Source organism: Quercus lobata, chromosome 10 (assembly GCF_001633185.2).
Source record: "Quercus lobata isolate SW786 chromosome 10, ValleyOak3.0 Primary Assembly, whole genome shotgun sequence".
Classification (NCBI taxonomy): Eukaryota; Viridiplantae; Streptophyta; class Magnoliopsida; order Fagales; family Fagaceae; genus Quercus; species Quercus lobata.
Window position 1 is genome coordinate 40,081,892 of NC_044913.1, and position 23,727 is coordinate 40,105,618.

General features: G+C 33.7%; 2 protein-coding genes across 4 annotated transcripts; one reads left to right on the plus strand and one right to left on the minus strand.

Annotated features, from left to right (window-relative positions):
- Positions 1-1,182: 1,182 nt before the first annotated feature.
- LOC115963095 (fatty acid amide hydrolase-like) lies at positions 1,183-14,870 on the plus strand. The gene is made up of 20 exons (XM_031081986.1): positions 1,183-1,539; positions 2,127-2,236; positions 6,528-6,588; positions 6,887-7,074; positions 7,370-7,499; positions 7,779-7,856; positions 8,012-8,159; positions 8,337-8,449; positions 9,954-10,029; positions 10,112-10,183; positions 10,290-10,335; positions 10,795-10,866; positions 10,998-11,078; positions 11,313-11,416; positions 11,512-11,604; positions 13,372-13,440; positions 13,634-13,698; positions 13,793-13,854; positions 13,943-14,038; positions 14,616-14,870. The coding sequence occupies exons 1-20, from the start codon at positions 1,440-1,442 to the stop codon at positions 14,676-14,678; spliced, it is 1,827 nt and encodes a 608-aa protein (XP_030937846.1). The 5' UTR covers positions 1,183-1,439; the 3' UTR covers positions 14,679-14,870.
- LOC115963094 (disease resistance protein RGA2-like) lies at positions 11,346-21,831 on the minus strand. Of its 3 annotated transcripts, XM_031081984.1 has the most exons (6): positions 18,100-21,831; positions 17,878-17,944; positions 17,700-17,747; positions 15,115-15,290; positions 14,907-15,013; positions 11,346-11,434 (listed from the first exon to the last, which is right to left on the minus strand). In XM_031081984.1, exon 1 carries the CDS (start codon positions 21,619-21,621, stop codon positions 18,133-18,135), a length of 3,489 nt encoding a protein of 1,162 aa, XP_030937844.1. In that variant the 5' UTR covers positions 21,622-21,831; the 3' UTR covers positions 11,346-11,434; positions 14,907-15,013; positions 15,115-15,290; positions 17,700-17,747; positions 17,878-17,944; positions 18,100-18,132. The 3 variants fall into 3 exon arrangements, with proteins under 3 accessions (XP_030937844.1, XP_030937843.1, XP_030937845.1); XM_031081983.1 differs by lacking the exon at positions 15,115-15,290; XM_031081985.1 differs by lacking the exons at positions 15,115-15,290; positions 17,700-17,747; positions 17,878-17,944.
- Positions 21,832-23,727: the final 1,896 nt, after the last annotated feature.

Below are 23,727 nucleotides of genomic sequence, written 5' to 3' on the forward strand. Positions count from 1 at the left end.
ATTCTAACAGTGCTTAGTTATTTGGATTTGCAATTACAAAGACAGAGTATGGAGTTGAAAACAGCGTATCCACATGCTTTCTCACCCTCTTGATTTTTTTTTTTTTTTTTATTAGAAACAAGAAACTTTTATTGCTTAAAGAGAAATTACATCATGATGAAGAGCTTGTTCTAAGAAACAAAGATTCTCTTCTATCCACACTAGAAAATCAACAATGCCACAAGCGTGTTTAGCTAAAAGGTGCGCAGGCGTATTTCCTTTGCGCTTTAGATGGGAAAACTGAACATTATGAATATCAATAAGCAAATCAATACAAAACCTACGACCATTCAACTTGGTTTTTTTACCCAATAATTTAACTTGTACACACACTCAAGAATCTCACCTAACCATACCTTTCTACAGGGGAAGAGTTGCCTTACCCTTACTCCAAAGGTCCTTAGTGGAAAGAGAGAATTAAGTACAGTTGCTTAGATTCAATTTAAGAACTAATGTTTTTGCATGGTCCAAGAAATCATATAGTTGAATATTATTGTCTTTATAATTGATAATACTATATTGAAAACTTAATGAATACCTTAAAAGTATTGATTTAAGAAATATTTTTTAAAATTTTCTAAGAAAAAAAAAAAACTTTTTTATTCAACTTTTTATATATTCCATGAAAGTGAGTATCAAAACTTTTCTAAAATTGTCAATTAACAAATACCCTAAGGGTACCTGTTAATTGAACTCATTCTATATTTGGGTTGTGTCAGCCAATGCAACCACATGATGGAATTTAGTTCGAAAACCTAATATAATATCTAAATAATTGTTGTAAGTTTTACCCTTAATGTAAATTTGAATTATTTTGATTGTTATTGATGACTTAACTTAATTGTTTTTTAAACTTGAAAGTTAAAACTTCTAATACAAAAACTTTGTAATTCAACAAGCACCTCTTGATGTTTCAAACCAAAACGCTCAGGGTTCGAATCTCCTATTTTCTCATTGTATAATAATAATAATAAATAAATCCTCTGTTTTATCAATAAATAAATAAAATAAAACTAAAAAAGCCGTTAGACTTGAAAGTTTTTAGTGAAAGAAGACCGGGAAATATGACGTAGGAGGTGTCTTTGATTTTCCCCAACTACTACAAAGACTCACTTTCTCTCTCACTCACATGCTAGCTCTTATCTTTCACTTTCAATTGCTCATATTGTCATACCACACACTTTGTCTATCACAACAAGCTTTCAAGTTTTTGTCTTTTTTTTGTTGGATAAGTTAAAAAGACTTTCCTTAATTTGCATTGCATCCACCGCCAAGTCATTCTTCCTAAAATCTTAATCTACATACAGGAATCTATAGGTTGTGTCATCGTCTTCTTTTTCACTTCATTTGTTTTATTTTGTGTTCAAGTAAGCTTGAAAGATCATATTATTTTTGCCTTCATGGGGTTGTTCAAGGATCAAGGGGTGGTTTACAAGCCAGTGGAGGAGGTTGATCTTGGTCCTAAGAGTGATCATGTCTATCTCCGTGCCAATGTTAAAGGTTCAATCTTGGGTCCTAACTCTTGCTTCACCATCTTTTTTACATTCTCCATGCATGTTTCTTCTTCTGTCAAAGAATTGTTACCATTAGTTGGGATTCTTTATATAATTTGGTGTCATAGGATTAGTTTTGAGTTTCATTTGGTTTTCTATTCTAATTCACCAAAAATCCATTTTGTGAATTAGAATTATACATCATGTTGATGCATCTTGAAAAATAGAACTTTTTTTTAGGCCTGCATATCTGAATTAAATTTCAGTTTTTTTATTTATTTATTTATTTGTGGTAGAACTTTTGGTCCTGAATTTCATGGTACTTTGAAATTGAAATTTGGCACCGGTTGCACCAAACATATTTTAACTTTTAAACCAATTCACATGATTGATTGGTATTAAATATATAGGTAGCAGGTGGTCTGTTAAATAAATGTAAGTGAAGGCATAAAAAATTGCCTTTGTATTGTAATTTTGTAACTGAAAGAATAATAGGATGATGGATTGAACAAAAAAAAAAGATGTTTTCTTTCAAATTTATTGTTGAATACTTGGTGAACATACATAACTAGTGAACTTTCATTTGCTGCATAGCTCCTAGAATGGCTGGACTTCTGGTCAAAATTTTCACCTGGTTTCTGGAATCACGAATCTTTGGGACAATATTGGTTTACATGTTGAAGAAAAACAATCTAATTCACAAGGTACACACTCTTGGTCTCGAGTTTCATTTTTGAGGTATTGTCTTAACTTTTCTATATGTTTATCTAAAAGCTCTTAGTTTTTGTCAACCATTGGCCTGACTGGTTTCTCACACTTGAGGTTTCTTCCTTTTTAGTTTCAAGGGAGACCCTTCTATCTTCCTATGTATGTGAAACCAACATATGAATTTTCTACCAAACATATACTTTGCTGCATCTTTAACAATTGATTAAATTATCACATAAATTTCCTCTGTATGTCACTGTTGACCATGTTGTCTCATACTCTCATGTAATAATTAATTTTTATGATTAACCACATGCTAATATAATGGTATTTAGGCTCTAGTTAAGGAATTCACTTTAAGCTAGCAAGGTTGTTCTTTAACAAACATCTATATGAGAATGGAGTTTCCCTTAAAAGAAATCAATACTTTCTCTCCCCAAGGTGAAGTACATAATGAACAGATGAAGTGGTCCACTAACTCATTAATTTGAGAGTTCGGTGGCTTTACCTATAACACAACGAACCACTAGAATTAGAACATATATCATTTTCACAGCTCACAATTAATCGACAATGCTTGTCATGGCATTGGATGGTAGGGTCTTTTCTTTTAAAGAAGATGCTTATCTTAATTTCTCAAATACAACAGCGGTCAAATTAAATTAAAAATTGTTCCACATCCACTGAACTCAGTATATGGAGACTATTTTGTTATCCCCAGAACTACTTTGTCATGGTCATGGTAGGGTCTTTAAGCACACCATTCGAGTTTACATAAATAACCCACTGCTTCCATTCATTTACATTGAAAGCAGTTACGCACAAACTTCTTAAAAAAAATCAACTTAAAAGTTAAAACGTTTTAAACTAATGAATTCAAGTTATGATATCAGTTTTAGAATGCCAGCATAATTATCATTGTCCATTTTACTCTGCTAAAATCTTTTGCTTTATACAAAGTTAAAAAGCAGGCGGAACTCTTAGGGTCTGTTTAGATACTACTTATTGCTGAAAACTGAAAACTAAAAACACTGTATCAAAATAATTTTTAAATGTGTGAATAATACCGTGAAACCCAATTTTAAAGTTTTTTTTTTGCTGAATAAAGTACTTGCGAGTCCATGAACAGTGAACGAGACCCACTGGAAATGCAAAATGCAGCTGAAAATTCAGTTTCAACTCTATCCAAATGTACACTTAACAAAAGAAGGAAGATTATTTGGTGCAATTTGAGTAAAAGTAGATATTTGTTAAAAAATTTCTGATATTTCTAATTTGACTTGGTTTAGTGTTTTTTTTTTCACTTGAAGTGGAAGAAAATTGTCCCTCCAAAAATTTTAAAAAAAAAAAATGTGGAAGAAAATTATATTACTTGCTATAAAAGTAAATTGGTATTCCTTTTCAACCAAGGAATATGTATTGAAATCTTATTACTAGACAATATTATTAAGGATTTGGTGTATAAGGGTATTTCCACATGACATGAAGAGAGATTTTGAATTATCATAAAAGAATGGAATTGAATAATCATAAGGGAATAAAATGGAATAGAATGTATTTAAACAAGAAAAAGGAATGGAATTAAGTAACCTTGGTTAGATATTTTAAAATAAAGGAATGGAATGTAAGTAATCTTGTTTGGGAGTAACATAAAGGGAATGGAATGAAATCATTTTATGACAATATTACTATTAGACCCCTATTTTAAAATAAAAGGTTGAATATGTAGGGGTATTTTTGGAGTTTTAGTAAAAAAATTCATTAAATCTAATTTCATTCTCTCCCATTCCTCCCAATTTCAGAGAGAATGAAAATTTAAGTTTTTAAGAGAATAGAAAGAAATAAATGTTCCCTCCTATCCATTCAATTCCCTCTCACTTTCCACTCTCTCCATTAAAACTCCTAAACAAAGGAAGGGAAAAATATTCTAAAATTATTCTTTTTATTTCTTTCCATTCCATTCTATTCCCTTTTCCCAAACGAGAGCTTAGAAAGATTTTGTTATTTATGAAAATTCTTTATGTTAGACTATGTGGAGTTTGGTTTTGTGTTCGATCCAATTCGTGACCTAACCCAACTTTGAAACATTATAATTTAAAATAGGGGATTTTCTAAGGTAGAGTCCATGGAGTGGAGGTTTGGGCCAAGTTCCGAGCATTATAATTTTAAATAGGGGATTTCATTTCCATTTCATTCCCTCTTTCCAAACGAGGGCTTAGAGAGATTTTGTTATTTATGAAAATTCTTTATGTTGGATTATGTGGAGTCTGGTTTTGTGTTTGATCCGATTCATGATATAACCCAACTTGGAAGCATTATAATTTTAAATAGGGGATTTCCTTTTCATTCTCTCTTCCCAAACAAGGGCTTAGAGAGATTTTATTATTTATGAAAATTATTTATCTTGGACTATGTGGAGTCTAGTTTTGTGTTCAATTCGATTCGTGACCTAACCCGACTTGGAAGTATTATAATTTTAAATAGGGGATTTTCTAAGGTAGAGTCCATGGAGTGGAGGCTTGGGCCAAGTTCTAGGTAGTACCCCCAAGAAAATTTGTTGGCCCATTTTCGGCTTGTTTTTGGAATATATATTTGTTGATTCAAAATTAGGGTTTGATTTATTGAAAAACTATACTGTAGCCACCTTTGTATTTTTCCTAATATAATGAAATCACTGCAACTTCATGGTCATAAGCGCATTGCCGAACCACATAAATCTTTATGTAATATGATTGTTTCTTTGCACAATTTTTCTCTATTTTTAGATTCTATAAAATAGTTTAAATTCCTAACACTTAGTGTGTAAATATTTCTAGTCTCTCTTTGATGGAGTGAATTCATCTAATGCCACCCATGGATGAAAGTCTAAAATTGAACCACGAAAATTATTGGTGTTCTTCTCTTGTGTGTGGTTATGTCTATTTTTCTCTTTTCCTATTATTAGTTTATAATATCTTTCTCAAGCCCATAACAGTTTTACAATCAATCTTGTATGATAGTGCTTCCAAAGGTACTTTCGTGATAACATATTCGTATTAGAGCTTCTGCAGTCACCAAAAAAAAAGTATCATGGTTTCCAAATACAAATCCTTAACAAGAATAATATGGTGGGATGCAACTAAGTCAATCATCCACTTAACATACGGATTTACAACATGGTAACACTCGCCCTCTCCAACATGATATCTTTCTCAAATTTATACCCAAAAAAAAACAAAGCCTAAATGAGCTTTAAATACCACGTGGGTTGCTACTTAACTTTGCCATCGATACAACATCCCATAATTAAGATTCGTGGCTAACCTAGCGGCTGGCTGCCTTTAGCAGCGGGGCCATTTCTTTTTCAATACTTTCTTTAGGAATGATGATTTTCTAGACTTTTTTTTTTTTTTATATATATATATAATGATAATTTTCTAGACCTTATTTCAAACTGTATCCTTGATCCATGTCGATATCAAAAGCTGAAATTTTTTTTTTCAAATAAATAAAAATTAAAAAATTGATAGATGGGAAAGAGGAGATTAGGACATTAATAAACGTTACCATTAAAAACACCTAGAATTGGTTGAGCTTGGCAAAGCTACATATTAGCATTAAGGGAACTTTACATGTTACATGTTTATCATGACCCTCGGAACACAAAACAGGAGTAAAATTAAATTTTATCATGACCCTGAAAACACAATACAGGAGTAAAATTAAATTTTGGAGACTTTCCGTTAAGAGTTTATTAGTTATTGTGTTTTAGGATTAAGGAAATGGATAACTTTAACTCCATTTTTCATCATCAATCATCATATTCAAATGCACTCTTAATGTCTTATATAGAGCCATACGTTTATTCATGAGAATATCAGACAACATATTCTAAATTATTTTTCCTTTATATCTCTATAGTTCCAAACATGTAATTTCTTTCTAGATACCTCTTAGAAGTTAAAATAACTAATTACTAATTTACTTGTGTAGTTCCTGTATTATTGAACATACCATCAGTAAATTTGAAATATCCAAAAAAATTAAGTTCACGACTATTTCATGTCTAAGGAACCTATTCTTTTTTCCCTTCATGACAAGTGGTCATTTGTCACAGTAACATAGTAATTGCCATAAAAAAATTGAATACCATGCACACTGTACACCAATGCCATAGAATTTAAAATAAGATTGGTAGTACGCATCAATTTTCGTCTCTCTGCAAATGTTACCGTCTACATTGAACCAATTGTTGCATGCAAAAAATTTGTTATGAAATTCTTAAAAAGTGTTTTCGAACTTGTGCAGCTCGTAACAAATGCGCAGCTGGAGGAGTCACCTCTCTATGTTCCGTTACATCCTTTCAAAGGTCATGTTTTTATCCTTAACTTTCATTGCATTTCAGCTCTTTTACAGACAAGGACAGGTTTTCAAATAAAAAGCAATGTTCCACAAATCGTGACTGAAACTAACCAACAATTTTTTTTAGTGAATAAAATAGTTTATTAAATCAAAGGACTAGTAGGAATTTGCAGGGGTTAAATGGTGTTAAACACTACTCTATGTAAATGTTCTAATATCTGAAGATTTCTATGTATGTCAATGGCTGAAAATGAATTTTCTCTAGAGAGTAGGATCATGCTGCTAATATCAATTTATGATTGCAGATCTTAAAGAACAAGAAGTCAAATGCATAGATTCTAAATTATCTCCACCTGAACAAGTTCAACAGGCAATGGATTGTTTGCCTAATTCTTCAGAAAAGAGTTTACATGGTTTACAATCTTCTTTTCGACATTGGACAATACTGGACTATTCAAGAGCCTATAATTTGAAAGAAATAACTCCTCGGATGGTATGCCAACTTTAGCTACTTTGTTTATGGTATATTGTTGTTTTCCTATTTACATATGAACTCATTAAATTGTAATTTACACAATTGACTTTCAAACTTAATTGAAATCTTGAAAAGTATTTTGAAATGCTTTTATGAATTTCTTATGCCTTATGTTTGTATGCTTGTTGTAGCTATTGTGAGTTTCCTACGAGCAAATATTTGGCACTCACCCAAAGATTTTGAAAGAGAAATATTAGGGAAATGATGACATGTTGTACCATACTCACAGGCCTTGACTTTCCCCTTGGAACAGGTTGCGGAGCGATTTATAGCTGCTGTGCATGAATCTTCTAATCCTCCATCACGGATGTCATATTTTATAGACTATAATGCTGAAGATATTTTAAGGCAAGCGGATAAATCAACTCTTCGGTATGAACAAGGTACCTGTCTGTAACATAAGCAACAAACCATGAGTCTTTCTAATGAATATACCATTATTTGATATGCTTAACACTTATTGCTGAGACATTACACCAACATTAGCTATGCATAGCACCCATTACTGAGACAGTATTCAAACAGTGGTAATGCTGCTGTCAATTCAGTTATTATGCTTCAGCATTTAGATGTAGTTCTAATATAGCTCCCTAATTCAATGAATTGAAGAAAAGAAAAAAAGCAACACACATCCATCTCATTCTCTATATGATCCCCTCCAGGAAACCCAATATCCATTCTAGATGGAATCCCAATTGCTATCAAGGATGAAATAGATTGTTCTCCATATCCTACTACAGGTAATTCAACATGCTTTGGTATTCCATTCACTATGTATATGTTTTCTGGATATGAGAGACTAGATATGTTTGTCAAACTAATCCAAATTTTCTTAAACAGACAATTTATTTATTCTCATAGAATATTTGCCTAAACCAAAAGTTGGTTCTTCTAGGAGGAACGAAGTGGCTGCACAAAGTAAGACCTTGTACAGGTGATGCAAGCTGTGTTAAGTGCCTCAGATTATGTGGTGCCATACTTGTTGGGAAGACCAACATGCATGAAATTGGGGCCGGAACAAGTGGGATAAATCCTCACTATGGGTAAGAACACCCTGTTCTAGTGCTTTATTTTCCCAAGATCTCCATAATTCCTTGTTTATTCAGTATATATGGAGCCAAGCCAATCATATTCTCTGTGCCTTTTTCATATCATGATTTAACATTTTTTTCATTTATATCCCTTGATGATATTCCTTTGTCTATTAATAACTTGTGTAGGGCTACTAGAAATCCATATGACATTAGCAAGATTGCTGGAGGTTCTTCTAGTGGATCTGCTGCAGTGGTGGCTGCAGGATTGTGCCCTGTTGCCCTTGGTGTTGATGGGGGAGGTAACTTATTTAAAAATAATAATATAATAAGAAAACACCAAATTACTCTATGCAGAAAAACTTATTTTTATCATATTTGCTTTATTGTGCTCTATTTTTTCTTGTAGAATTATACTTGAGATCAACATTGTAGTGGTACTGTGGTACTGATGATTTATTTACTAGATCTGCATTTGCTGTTCTCATCTGTGTGGGATCCATATCATGTTTATTTTTAAGGAATTAATATATCAGAACCTAGATCTACACACATAATTTCTAAATATCTTGTTTGCTACAAGGATGAGATGTTCTATGGTAACTCAAACTAAGCAGCAAGATCCCGGTTAATGAGGAACTTTTACTACTGAGGTGTCTTTTCTGCTTAGAGAAATAATTGTGCTAAATGAAGCAGTAAATTTCACACTGGTTGGACCCATTAAGTAATCATCAATCACTAAAATACCATACTAAGGAAAACAAATATAGAAAACACAGAAGAATAAGGAAAGTCTCGATTCCTTAAGTCTGGTCACCAAAGACCAAATCCTACCAAATATCTCCAATCAAGTAGTGCTAAGATATCCAATTATTTTGCTTAGAGAAAGCCAAAAAGATTTTAGTATTACCCACTTTAGGCCAGCTAGAAAGAATTTTCCAAAAAATTATGAGGGGATTTTAAACCTCATAGTGACAAAAACAAATTATCCTTCCAGATCTACAAAATCCAACAAATTACAATATTAGCAACCATTAATATTGGAAAATTTTTAATTAGGCTGCTATGAATTACACCAAGAGTCAGTAAAGAACTAAGAAAAGTTGCCTCTTTAAACTTTCTTTTAAATGAAGCATATCTGGTTAGTTTTCTTTTCTTTCTTTAAACTTTTGCGGTCAAAAACCAAGAAACACAAAGGATATGAGGAAAGATGCTTCTGTCCTTTGGCAATGAGGATTTTCTGGCCCTTTTGTCCATGGGAAAGTTCAAATCTTTAGTCAACAGACTCAACACCACCTATTTTCCAGTAGGGGTATATTCTGACTCTTCCAACATAAATGTACATGACATTAATTTTTTTTATAGTCCACCATAAAGCATAGTTTCTAATTAAAACGGAAATAATTTCATGCTTGAGAATTGTCTAAGGTAGATGTTTCCAGCACTAAAAACTGAAGTATGATCTCTTGAAGCCATCAAGCATAGGCAAAAATTCTAGCTTACTGTGAAAACTCAACATGGTCAACTCAACCACTAACATAATATACCAAATTTACTTCACCTTATAACAGTTTATATTCCTTAACATTTGATTAAGGTTCTTTTTCCTTTTTCAAATTGATAAATTACACATACACTAGTGAACCCTGAACCCATGACCTCACCATCCATCCTATTCTTACAAGGGGAATGAGACGTTTCCAAGATAGATTAAGGTTCATGCGGACGAATTCTGCATCATGCAGATGTGCGCTATACATCATGTATGTATTACAAACTGAATGTTTTATCTATATCTATGTATAGGATCTGTGCGGATGCCTGCAGCTCTTTGTGGTGTCATTGGTTTGAAACCAACCTTTGGGCGCATACCTCATAATGGGTAAATAATGATTTTTTTTACTAGTGATCTATATAAGTTGGAAGGTATATGACCATTTTAAAAATAACTCCGTGTTTTTTAGTGTTCTTCCTTTTAACTGGACGGTGGGGATGGTTGGAATCTTAGCAGGCACCATTGAGGATGCATTTATTGTGTCAGTGATCTTTCCTATTTGTTCTTTTTTTACTGTGGCTTTTCATTTTTTCTGTTGATTCCTTTTATGAGTTTGATAATATAGCTTCTACCAATTTAATATACAGTTATGCAGCTATGAATGGACAACTTCCACCAGATCAACCCACCAGAGTAAGAACTTTTTGCAATTGTTTGAAAAAGTATCTACCATGGTTTTGAAATATAATTATTGTTTTACCTAATCATGCTTTCTTTCTATAAAAGTAGAAACTTTCTTAAAATTCTTTCTCCTCTAATTAGGAAGAGATGAAAATCAGGACTTTTAAACTTGAAGATTTTTGTTTGAGATTACATTTTTCCAGATATTTGGGAAAACGCTACAGCTTTTTTTCTTTCTTAAATTTGTTAGTACTAAAGATGGAGGAGCATAGGAACAAGTGCAGTACAGTTTGGTATAGTTGGCCAAACTGATGGACCAGCATTATTCTTTGTTTGCCATGTTTACAATATAAGCTTTACATAGGATTTATCTATAATGTTCTTTCAATGTCATTTTCAAATTGTTAAATTATGAATAGTTCAATAAACTATTCTAATTTCAGACCACCTTCTTTTTGGATAATCTTCCAGCCCAAATTGTACTTTCCATTGCTCAACCCAACTAAATCTATCTCTGATGTCAAAATGGCAAAGTATGCAGAGGTTAGTAACCTCTTTCTCAACTTGATAATACTTTGATCAACAATATTTTATTTCAATAAAAAAAACTTTATTCATCAAGTTATCTTCTGATATCCTTAATCTTACATTAAACCACTATTTGGGTCAATTAGTGGTTTAATGATTGTAGTGATGATATAAGAACATGCTGTTCTCAAGCTTTAGACAAGCTTCAGGAGCACTACAGTTGGAAGGTATTTGCAATTAAATGCACCCTTTCTTATATCAAAACTACTTATATCTTGGTACTGAAATAATTCCCTCTGAATACAAAGAAATAGCATAACCTACTTTCTCAGAAAGAGTTGTTGATAGTAGTGCAAGATAATTAAAATTGTCCATATCATGAAGACTATAGTAAATAAAAAATAGTTGATAAATACAATAGCCATTCCTTGCTAACCTGCGAAGTTCTTCTTGTCTGTAAGATTGTAGAGGTGACTATACCGGAGATAGAAGTGATGCGTCTGGCACATTATTCAACAATTGGATCTGAGTGTACCGCTTCACTTAGTTCTCATCTGGAAAAGCTGTACATTGACTTCCAGCACTGCATTTTCTTCACTGTTATCTTTTAAAGACTAAAGAGTAAGAAATCAAAATGCTGACATTAAGAATGCATTACAGGAAGCCTGAAGAAATAGGATGGGATGCAAGGGTAGCACTTAGCGTGTATGGTTCTTTCAGTAGCAAGGAGTATATAAAGGCGCAGAAAATTAGGTGATGTTTTTGACCTATCTTTATTAATTTAAAGTGATAGGAAAAGGTACCAAAAGTTGGAAACAATAGTAATCATAAAGACTTGATCAGCTATAAAATACTTAATGCTGCAATATTTCGATATCCTAAAACTTAGAAGCACAAAGCCAAACACAAAATTCAGGTGAAGAATTCATGATATACTCAACTGAGCCTTCCTGATCATTAATTACTGCTTTTTTCTGGACTGCTAAACTTTTCTTAATCACAAATCATTATCTCTGCATTCAACATTTTTCTAATAATGAAGCTATCTGGTTAAATACATCAGCAACATCTTCTGTCTTGTGTCTGCTTTGATGTGGTTGATTTGGAAGGAACGTAATACCCGCATTTTTGAGGATGTTGAGAACTCTGCTGATTTTTTGAAGTCTTTGCTAGCTGGGACTTAGTTTGGGTGGTCTCGTATTTGGGGTTTTACACAATGTATTTCCATTTTTGATTTCATGCAATTTGTTTTTGTTGCTATTTGATTTGTTTGTATTTGTTCCTAGTACTCTATTCATCATTGTGAACATGCTTGTACTTTTTTCAATGAAAATATCTATTACCTATCAAAAAGAAAATATTGCCAAGATTTTTCATTTTTTTTGTAGAAATTATATGAGGTCTGGAAAGCTTTGGCAGGAAAGCAATTGCCAAAGCTTTCCTAGTGCACAGTAAAAGGCATACTATGTTCATTAGGCATGAGTGGATCAGGGTTCCAATTTTTACTATTTGCCAAGATCCTGAACCCAGATTGGCATGATCTTCAGGCTTCTATGTTATAACTGGACTTTGGCTGCTCTGATTGACTCATTTCTAATTAAGAAGCTTTATGATATGGGAAATAAATGAAAAACTAGGATCAAACACACAACCCTCATAACTGATTGTAAAGAATTAATTTCCCAGTTCTTATCAGGCTTGCCTGGGCCTATTAGTTTCTTGTCTAAGCAATGCAGCTAACAGGAAAGCTCTTTTATTAAACCCCAAAAGAAGCATATTTACAATCAGACAGCTCTACAGGCTGGATGGTTCAACTTTGAAGTTTCCATAGTTTCGCCTTAATAAAAAAGTTGGAAATTTTGAAAACTTAAGTAAAAAAAAATATATCAAAGTTTCAGAGGTAACTCAAATTTAAAAAGTGGTTAAGAGAATTGCAGATTGTAAGTCTGACACATAGTTTAGAAAAATGCCTATATGTTTCAGATCATGTTGAATATTTATCAGCTGTTTTAATTGGCAGTTGGTGTTTGCTATGAAAGTTTTTAGATTGTGGTTCTGACTCCTTTTTTTTTTAAGACAAATTCTACACATTCAAATGATATTGTATATATCTGCCATGTAATTTGAGGGTAGAGTAACATCTTTTAGTATCCCAGCTTGCTAGGTAGTGCTATTTTTATTTTTCTTCCTCTTTAAATTAGATCATGTTTCCAATATATTTCAATTGCCCCTTTTCCATTATAGTTTTCAAAAAACTTCTTCACTATACACATTTTATCAGCATTGTTGTCTACCATTCTAGAAAGCAGAAGTTTCTCAAAAAAAATAAAATAAAATAAAATAAAATTTCTAGAAAGCAGAAGAATGGATTAGAAATGTACCTAACCAAGAGTTCTTTAAAATATTTTAGTGCATTATTTGCACTTTGTGGGCATGCATACAAATGATTACAACTAAGCATTTGGATGTTTGGTTCTACTATATTCCCATTATGACACTTTCTTGTTTAAATATCCACAGGAACCGCCAGATGCAGTTTCATATGAAAATATTTGCTGAGGCAGATGTCATTGTTTCACCAACAACAGGGTATCTTTTGCTGCTCTAATAAATTTTAAGCAACAACTTAATTCATTTTGAGCTAAAAATTTTCCATTTTAGGAAACATGACTGAAATGATATTTCAAAGAAAAAAAAAAAGCCACTTTGTAGCTTACTTATCCTCACTGTTCCTTCAGTAATACTAATATCTAATGATTACTCTCCATGATCTATGCGACAGTGTAACCGCATACCCAATACAGGATGATGCCTCAGAAACTGGTGAACTGGACTACATAAATGGAGGTCTGAAACGCCTAATAAATTAGTTTCTAAAATTTCTGTTTCAGCAAAGGACAAAATAGTGAAATGAAACTTGACAAGTTTGCTGCTATTTCAGCTGCCCTAGTTCGGTATTCAATAGCAGGAAATTTTCTAGGATTGCCTGCAGTGACTGTTCCAGTATGATCTTATCATCCTTTCCTCTCTTTTACTCTTTTTTTTTATGGAATGCTAATACTTCTTTGTTAACCTAAACTGCACTTGATAGGTTGGATATGACAAATTGGGTTTGCCAATTGGCCTTCAGTTTATTGGGCAGCCATGGTCCGAACCAACATTAATTCACATAGCATCTGCAATGCAGGTAGATTGTGAAACTCTTGATTTGTTTTTGAAGTACTGAATCACTCAATTGCTGAAAATATTCACATCTTAGTATTTTACTAAACCTTCTTAGTAATCGGATACCATTCTGTGATGTGTTTTTCTCAATATTTTCCTTGACATACTTCCATAATAGCATACGTGATAATGATTTCCTTTGTGAAGGAAAAACATGATAAAGTGAAACACTATCTTAACTTTGCTGCACCAGTCTCCTAACAAATAAGGATAAATACATTTTTTTTAAAATTAAATGAAGATTTCAGTTTAAAACATTTTAAACTAATATTGTGACTTCAAGTCACAATTTCAATTTGTTTGAAACAGGGTGTGTGTAACAAACACTACCCCAATAACTAACAATAAATCTAGAGGCACAAAAAAATTCACAATTGCTAAGGTGGCAAGTTGTTATCGGTAGGTAAAAAAATAATATCAGTAGTAGACCCAAATGGGTATCAATAATAACTTGTCAAACTAAATTGTTGTGTATGTAGCATTATCTACAATGTATTTGTCATTTGATGACTAACATGTAAGGGCTAATTTCAATGCAGGCCATCTGCAAGCCAGACTACAGAAAGCCAGAGGTTTTCTATAATCTGCTGAAAAAGGATTAGATGAACCAAGAACCTCCACATCATTACAAATGATCTTAACTTGATAATAATTCACGCCATTGAACTTCTTGGCTAACACAGTTATGCTATCGCTTTAATGCTATTTGTTTAAGTTAAAGCCATGTATGTATCAAACAAGTGTGACATTTCTATATAAAAAAATGGAATTTAATAAGCATAATCACTTTCCTATTCAAATTCTTAATCAAATTCATCTGTTTCACTTACATAATATATGGGCCAGAAAGGTTTGAAGTGGAATGTTGACTCTTTGGAGGAGTAACTCGAAACCACCATTCTTTAAGCTCTTATGGAGAAGGGAGTTTTGTGGAAATCTGTGAGTATAAAAGAGGAAACACAAGCATATGTAGAGTGTTAGAGAAGTAACAAATTTAGTTTAAACTGTGAACTATAAAGAGATGTTTAAATAACCCACAGAAAAGATTGGTGAAGAATTTTGTTGTGGGTCCGGAATTGCGATGTGGTCTGCCATCTGCTTACAGGAAACTGAGGTAAACAGTATTGACTCTCAGTTGGTCCGGAGTTTGTGGGGTAGTCTTTTTATTGGTCGATTGGGTTTGGTAGCCCTTTAATGCCGTTAATACAGGAATTCTGCTGTTTGAGAATTGCTTATCTTTAGTAGCTTATTTGCATAATGCGAGGCAAAAAAATAATAACTAGTTTATCTATAATAATAAATACTATATAACCGAAGTTTTTGACTATTTGTTAACTTCTTGAGAGAGTGCCACCTTAGCTTTGGAGCTCCATAATTTTACACCTCATATTAATTTTCAAAACTATTTAATTTGCTGGGTAAAAACCACACGATTCACCTTTGAAAACCCGACTACATGATTTCATGACTTTGTTTCTGAAAAACCTGAGACCCACACGGTCACAAGCATAAAACCTGAATACTTGGCCGCCCTTGCAAATTGAACCTTACTCACAAGCCAGTGAAGCCACAGCTCACAGCCCTTACCATACGATTTTGTTAATAGGCTATCCCTCATCTGAACTACCCAAGTAACGACCATAGCTTTTGTATGTTTCCTGCCCATAATGTTGCTCCCAATAAAAGCCACTCTACTATCTGGTGCTGAGTCGCTGACACAACTATATAAGCATTAGCTGAACAACACTGATCACCCAGAGTGAGTGTGAAGGTAAGTAATCCATGATATTGCCAATAACAGTGAAAGCTTGGTTGATTTCACATTCCTGACCCAATTTTATGCTATGTCTATTCCCTGGTAATACTTATCAAAAAAAAAAGTCTATTCCCTGGTAATGATATGTTTGACCGTTTGAGTAGCTTTTTACATACTAATTGATGCAAAAAGAGAAAAAAAGAGAGAGTGGCTTTTATATACTGTAGTCTGTAGTGTGCCTTCAAATATGCATTCAGCAATTGTGTTGTTTTGGTTCCAAGGCACCATAAAGGAGGTGGAATTTTACATCAAATTTGATCTAGAGATGAAGGAGAGTGGGAGAACCATGATTTTCAAAGTTCAAGTAGTTAGCTTGCAAAATATTGTGTCAAGGGAGATAGACCCTTTTTACATTCTTGAGTATTAATTAATAATAATTGCAAAGTCTAAGTACTCCTATCAATTGAATTCAGTCGTTTAGTTTACAAGTCAAGTCTACAATTTGGAGTTGAATTTCATATTTGACTGTAGATTATGTAGGTGGTTTATGTTACCATGATCCAAGCAGGGACGTTTAAAATCATCCCAGACTCTACTATAATAACTGGCACTTTTAGGGCCTCACACACGTGAAGAGAGTCCAACCTCATCACCATTAAAAGTGTTTGATAAAATTCCAGAAAGAAATTTGAATTTTCTTTAGTTATTTTTTATATATGTTCTAATCTATGCATGTAATGAGTATGGGGTTTTTCCCCCTATTTTAAAAGCAATCCGTACATTTGGTGAACATATTTATGAATTTCTATAAAAAAAAATTTTATGTTTCATGTTGTTATTGGCTCTTGAGATTGATGAAAGCTGTGAATTCCTAGATATAAACCTATTAAAAAAATAAAGTGAATTCCTAATCATTGAATGTTGATCCTCTACATAAATTTATAATTAGAATGATATAATATCAAGTACATAGTTTTTTTATTATAAGTAATAAGTTTTATTGATATCAAAAAGGAACATCCTAATACACAAGGAGTCTATAAGGAGTCAAGAAATCAAATACAGAAATTGCAAGAATCTAGGAAATCAATAAAAGAATGGAATGATTGTTTTTGCAAAGCAAACAACCAATCTACTAAAGTTCTAAAAAAGAATAACTTGAGGTTCGGAATAGATCTCTCAATATCTTCAAAACATACTATTTCTCTCCCTCCAAAAACACCACATTAAGCAATGAGGAACAATGGACCAAATATCAAGTACATAGTTTAGTAAATATATTTTTCTTTCTAATAAAATTTAATAAATTCAAAGTAAAAATAAGGTTTTCCGTGCATTGCATGGGTTAGCAACTAATATGCTATTAAAAAAAGGCTTTGATAATTAATTCTGACAACACTGAAAACCTTATTATGAATTTATATTTTCCCGCAGACGTAATGGCATGTTGAAGCTTATATACAATTAAGTTGACTCGGGCAAAGTGTATCTGATTTTTTTCTTTTTCTTTTTTTGGTAAAAAAAAAAAATGAGGGGATTTATAGTTATATTACACCCCTGGACAGAACGCCAAGAAAACTAGCGGAATTACAGCCTGTGCGGGATTTTAACCCCACTAAGGATGCCCACCAACAGACACCTGTGGGCAGCGGGACTCGAACCTAGGTGTGATGCACGAAGCGCTCGAACCTTACCCACTCAGCCAAGCCCCCGTTGGCGTGTATCTGATTGTTTGTGCTAGTTTCGTTCTGTCATCTCTGTTGTATTTCAAATTTGTTTTGTCTGGTTGGTTGTATTTCACAGCTTTGTATCAAAAAAAAAAAAAGACTAAAAAATGGGTACCCAATACAAATAAAGGGGCTTGTACCTTCAATCTATCTTGATCCTCATCCTCCACCATGTTCCATTTTGTACACTGTTTTAAGGATTTTTTTTTAAAAAAAAATTAAAAAAAAAAAAAAAAAAAAGCAAGCAAATACATCATCTGGTCATTTCAGTTTGGGTACTACAAGATTTTTTAAAATAAAGAAACAAATGGTCCTTACAGCTGTTCTTATTTCATCTGCCAAAGATGTCTAATGAACCCCAACTCTCTATCAGCAGTATTTGGTTCTGCATATGAGCTAAAAATAACTGAGAAATTTGCTTAAATATCAAAAGCCTCCAAGGAAAGAAAAAAAAAAATGAAACAGGGAGCAGGGTGTCAACATAAAAACAACATTTTCAATTGTTGAATGCCTATGAGATTAGGAAGGAATTTTACATACCTAAACAAGCTGAATGAAGTATGAAACAAGAGATTAATCAAAGTCCCGAGAAGTCAGCCTTTCGGAAATTTCTGGGATGTGTTTAATCTTGTGCAAATCCTCACCAGTTTCCCCCTGGCATCTTCGCAATAACATTGGACAATCATCAATCACCAGTCTACGTAAAGACTTAAGGCTACTCATTCCATGAGGCAGCAAAGCCAATTTGCGGCATTTAGAAATAACAAGCCTATTAAGAGATGTGAAACTGCTGATCCAGTCTTCAAGAGCTATTAAATTTGGACAATTTAGGATCCGGAGCTTTTCAAGAGGCATAACATATTGCAGCCCATTCGGGAGAGTCTTCAACTTTGGGATTCCCCAAATAGTGAGGGAACAGAGGTTCCTCAGTCCTTTCCATCGCTGGCCATCACCTTCATCGCTGGAAAGATCAAGCTCCTCGCAGTCCCTAATGTCCATAAACTTAAGGGAGGTGAGATACTGAATACCTTGTGATAAGAACATTAGTCTTGGGCACCCTGAAATGCTGAGACGCTCAAGAGAAGTGAGGTTTTGCAGCCATTCAACTTGCAAACACTCTAGCTCCTTAATGCCAGTTAAAGTCAATGAATTTAATTTGGAAAGAGGGCCCAAGGAGGAAGAGGGCAGAGTAGAAGAATGAACTGACATAGCTACAGTTGTTGGGCCTTGCGACGCTGCCATATACCACATTGTCTGTTGCAAAAGTGTCAGCTTGGCATTACTCAGGACCAGCTGTTCATCCAGATGTGGATAGAAGGGAATGGAATTCAGCATTGGACAATACTGGATTTCTAATTTTGAAAGACAGGGAAATGAAGGCAGCAATAGATACTGTTGTTGATGATCTGTCAATATCATTGATGCTTGTGTTGTTCCAACAGCCCTCTTATCATCACCAACTGGAACATCCCTCCACCATCCCTTCAGATTGGGACAATCCCAAAGTACAAGTTCCTTTAAGGATGGGAAGAATGTTATTGATACCGCTGAAGAAGACAACTTGTCTTTTTTACCAATGTCTGTTACGTACTCCAGGGCATGCAACCTTTGAAGTTTAAGACTCTTGAGAAAAGAGAGTTGATCTAATGGCGGTAGATGCTGGAACTTGAGACAATTGCAGAGAGTAAATTTAACAAGATATACGAGAGAAGATATCCAACTTGGAAACTTCATACCCCCATAGCCTATCACCCACAACGTTTTCAGATTTCGATGTGGCTGGAGGCCTTCCAATGACTTCTCGTCACTCTCCACATCAACATCAGCATCATCTTGTCGATACCATCTTAGAGTCAAGGCTCGAAGACTTTGTTTCTCCTTCAAATTTGCATTCTTAGTTTCTGTTGAAGCGTCTGACAACTGTTCTAGATGTAAAATCTCAAGCCCTCTGCTCAAGTTGTTTAGCCTCTTCAGTTCACTTAGCTTGCCACTGTGTCTGTAGACAGACTGACTCCTTAATACAAATAAAGATAATGTCTGAAGAGAAGTCAATTGTCCCAGTCCACATGGCATTTGAGCCAATTTATCACAGCCATCAATCTCAAGATGCCGAAGCCTGACTAAATTTTTAATGTCCATTGGCAATTCTTTAAGCACATCACAATTCGAAAGTTTCAATGTTTGCAAATTCAGCAGGCTGGTTATGGAACTTGGAAGCTTTTTGATTCCATTCTTAGAGAGATCGAGATATCTTAAATGCTTCAACTTACAGAGGCTACTTGGAACCACCTTGATCCCTGAATCATGTAAATCCAACACACGTAAACACTTGCATCGTGAAAAAATTGCTCTACAAGTGGACTTGCTGAACTTTTCTTCGTGTCGAAGCCATGATTGACTAGGCAATAGAAATGTCTGTATTCTCTTGGCTTTAAGCAAGCGTCTCACAAATTGCTGTGATGAATCCAAATTAAAATCGAATGACACATGACGGACTCTATCATTTAAATTGTCCCCATTTGGATTTGACGCACAGCTCACAACCCCTGCCACTAAAATTGCATGATCATGCAAGATTTTTGGCATTTTGCAACTTCTTACAATGCCCCATTCATCTTTTTCTACCTCTTGGAAAAAGGACCTCTGGAATAGATCCATAAAATACATATAACCAACATCTTCTAGAGATTGATCTTTGTTTGATGAAATGAGAAACCCTTGCCCCATCCAAAGTTTAATCAGTTTTTGTACATCAATTTCATAATCTTTAGGAAACAATCTACAGTAAGCAAAACATTGTTTCAAATGCGACGGGAGATGATCGTAACTCAACTTAAGTATTGCAGAAATATCATTTTCTTGTTGTAAAATTTTTGGAAGTTCATCCTGCTGGAATTTCAACCAATCCCCTTCTAAATTTTTGAAGTATAACAGACTCCCTATGGTCCTTATGGCAAGAGGAACACCAGCATATTTCTGTACAATCTCCTGCCCAATGGATTCAAGAGCTTCACTCGTTCGCTCCTCTCCGTCTCCAAATGCCATCTTCTTAAATAAAGCCAGTGAATCATTGAACGACAGAGGTTCCAAAACAAACATTGGAACCGAGCGCATAATGTCTGCAACCACTTTACTACGTGTAGTAGTCACAATCTTACTTCCCCTCGCGCCACACATTAACAGTTTTTTCAAGCTGGACCATTTTTCATCATCTTCATTCCATACATCATCCAGTACAAGTAAAAACCGCTTCCCATCAATCATTATTCGAAGGCGCACCAACAACGAACTCAACCCGAGATTTTCCAGTCTCTCCAAGTCCCCGGCAGCGGCTGCTGATTCCACAATCTCTTCAACAATAGTTTTCAAATCAAAGGAGTCAGTGACACACACCCATAATCGTAGCTCGAAATGTTTTCTCACAGTCTCATGATGGTATGCAAATTGAGCTAGTGCAGTCTTTCCCACACCTGCACTCCCAACTATTGAAATCACTGAGACATTTGCTTTGTCACGGATATTATCCACTTTCACTAGATCATCTACAATTGCACTCTTTTCCTTCTCTCTCCCAATAATCTCTACCTCGCGTGACGAAGGAGAAGATAGAGTCACTCTTCTCTCCTTCATCTCAGGACGCCGGTTATTAAACTGGAATCTATCACCTTCGGACGCAATTTTCTCTATTCTCTTATTAACTGCTTTAAACTTAGGCAGCCTTTTTGAACCATATGCAAGCTTGGATAAGAAGATACGTACCAGTTTTAAGCTTCTACCCCGGTGCATCAGTTCTCGCCGCAGAGCCTCAGTGGAGAAATCATCCACTAAGTCATCAGCATCATCAAATGCATCTTTAAGCTTTCCAAGCCAAATTTTGACCTCATAGCTCTGAGTGTACCTCTCCTCTGCATCCAAAAGAACAGGTTGGATTCTGGAAACAGCCTGCTGGAGCCTCCCAAGTTCCTCTTCCACATTCATATACCCTCTAAACTGCTGGATAGGACCGGAAGTCAAGTTTGAAATGAGTGCTTCTACAACGCTGGAGACAACTGCCTCGGCCATTTCTCTTTCTCTGGAGATTACTCCTCAACAGATTACAGATGTGCTAGTGAATACTGTCTATAGATATCACAGAATTGAGCAGTAATGTAATATAACTCGAAGAGGCTGGATTGTTCTTTGCTCAGTACTAGCAGAAAGAATAATAAAATAACAATAAAAAAATATAAAAGTTGAGTTGGATTCCAAATGCGTTAATCACTTAATCACTCACTCATTCACCACTCGATAATAATTTTTTATTATTAAATTAAAATATCAATTAATTTGTAGTGTATACAAAATTAATGCCCGTCAATTAAATGTTTATTTTTTATAATAGTTATTTACAATTCCATTAAGATATTAATCATTTTTTTTTTTTAAGGTAAGAATAACACCCGTCAATCAAGCAAACAGCAAAAAAAAAAAAAAAAAAAACTTTATGGAAAACTGTGATTGACTTTTGCAGGGAGGAGAAGAAACCTTATGTTGCCTGTGGGGTCCACCAGTGTTCACATGTGATATCTAATAATTATTCTTTGAGTGAGTAATTTTGGTGCCGCATTCAAGTGGCACGACATTGGCCACGTGAAGGGGTGTTTTTATATGGAGTCACCGTCACTTCTTTATTAACTATTATTTGTTACATGGACGAGTTGGAACCATTATTTTATCACTTTACGTGGCACAACAACTTTTCTTATTCTTTTTGTGAACAAAGCCACTAACTTAATCATGATGTTGTTGAGAGCATTAATTTTAAGCTAGTCAAACTAGTATCTTTCTTATTTTGGTAAAAATATAACTAATTACCCATCATACCCCTCAATACGTGCATTCAACAAATAACATATGAATAGTAATTCAATACATTTATCGAGCACAGCACCGTCATCGCAATCCAAAATCATCTTTACTTTGGACTGTTTTTTCTCCGACAGAGTCTCTAAAAGGAAAGAAAAGAAGAAAAGAATGGAAACCCAGTGAAAAGAAAAGAATAAAAAAAAGAAAAGGAGAAAAAAAAAGAACCAAACCCAAAAAGTGAAAAGAAAAGAAAAGTAAAGAAAGTAAAGAAGAAGAAGAAGAAGAGGAGGAGAATAGAGATAGGTGTGTCCCATACCCGCGAAAGACAAAAAAAAAAAAAAAAAAAAAAAAAAAAAGAAAGAAAGAAAGAAAGAAAGAAAGAAGAAGAAGATAAAGTCTATTGGAGCGAGTAAAAAGTCCGCCCGTGAGATCCATATGTAATTTTAATTACAAAAATGTTATTGAAAACAGAGTTATGGAGACTGTATTTTTAGTTTCCATAACTCATAACTTAAAAATCAGAGAATTGAGTGATGGAAACAAAACCAACTTGTAATGATAATTTTTGTTGATAAACTAAGGAATAAATTACCTAAAGAAAGGTATAGAGAGATAATATTTAAATAGGACAGATGGTAATTAAAATAATAATAAAGAAAGAATATTTAAATAGGATAGAAAAATTAGCCTTAGTACACGCGCACGTGCTCAAAGGCTCTTCTATTTTTTTTGTACAAGTTAATAATTTGCATCAATTATAATTTGTGATTACTATAATTTCCAATCACAAAAAAAAAGAAAAATCTAGGAGTGTGATAAAAGTATTATGCGTTTGTTGGTGAAATAATTTGCTCATCACACTCCTAGTTTTTTTTTTTGTAATTGGAAAATATAATAATCTCAAATTATAATTGATGCAAATTATTAACCTTTACCCAAAAAAAAAAAGAACATCTAAGTACACACGTGAACACGTGCTATGAGGCTAGTATGCTCGAAACTCAATTAATTAAAATTACCCTTTTAATATGATTTTTTTTTTTTTAATTACGTGTAATGATAATTTTTGTTGATAAATTAATGAATAAATTACCTAAAAAAAGGTATAGAAAGATAATATTTAAATGGGATAGAGGGAGATTAAAATAATAGTAAAAAAATAATATTTAAATAAATAAAGAAATGATAGAGAGTCTATTGGAAAGTGTATTTAAAAAAGTGAGTAGTTAAAAAGTAAAAGTAACTATTCACTCTCTAAACAGTAAAAAAAATTTAAACATGCTCCAAACACTATCTTTCCCTTCTCTCTCTCTCTCTCTCTCT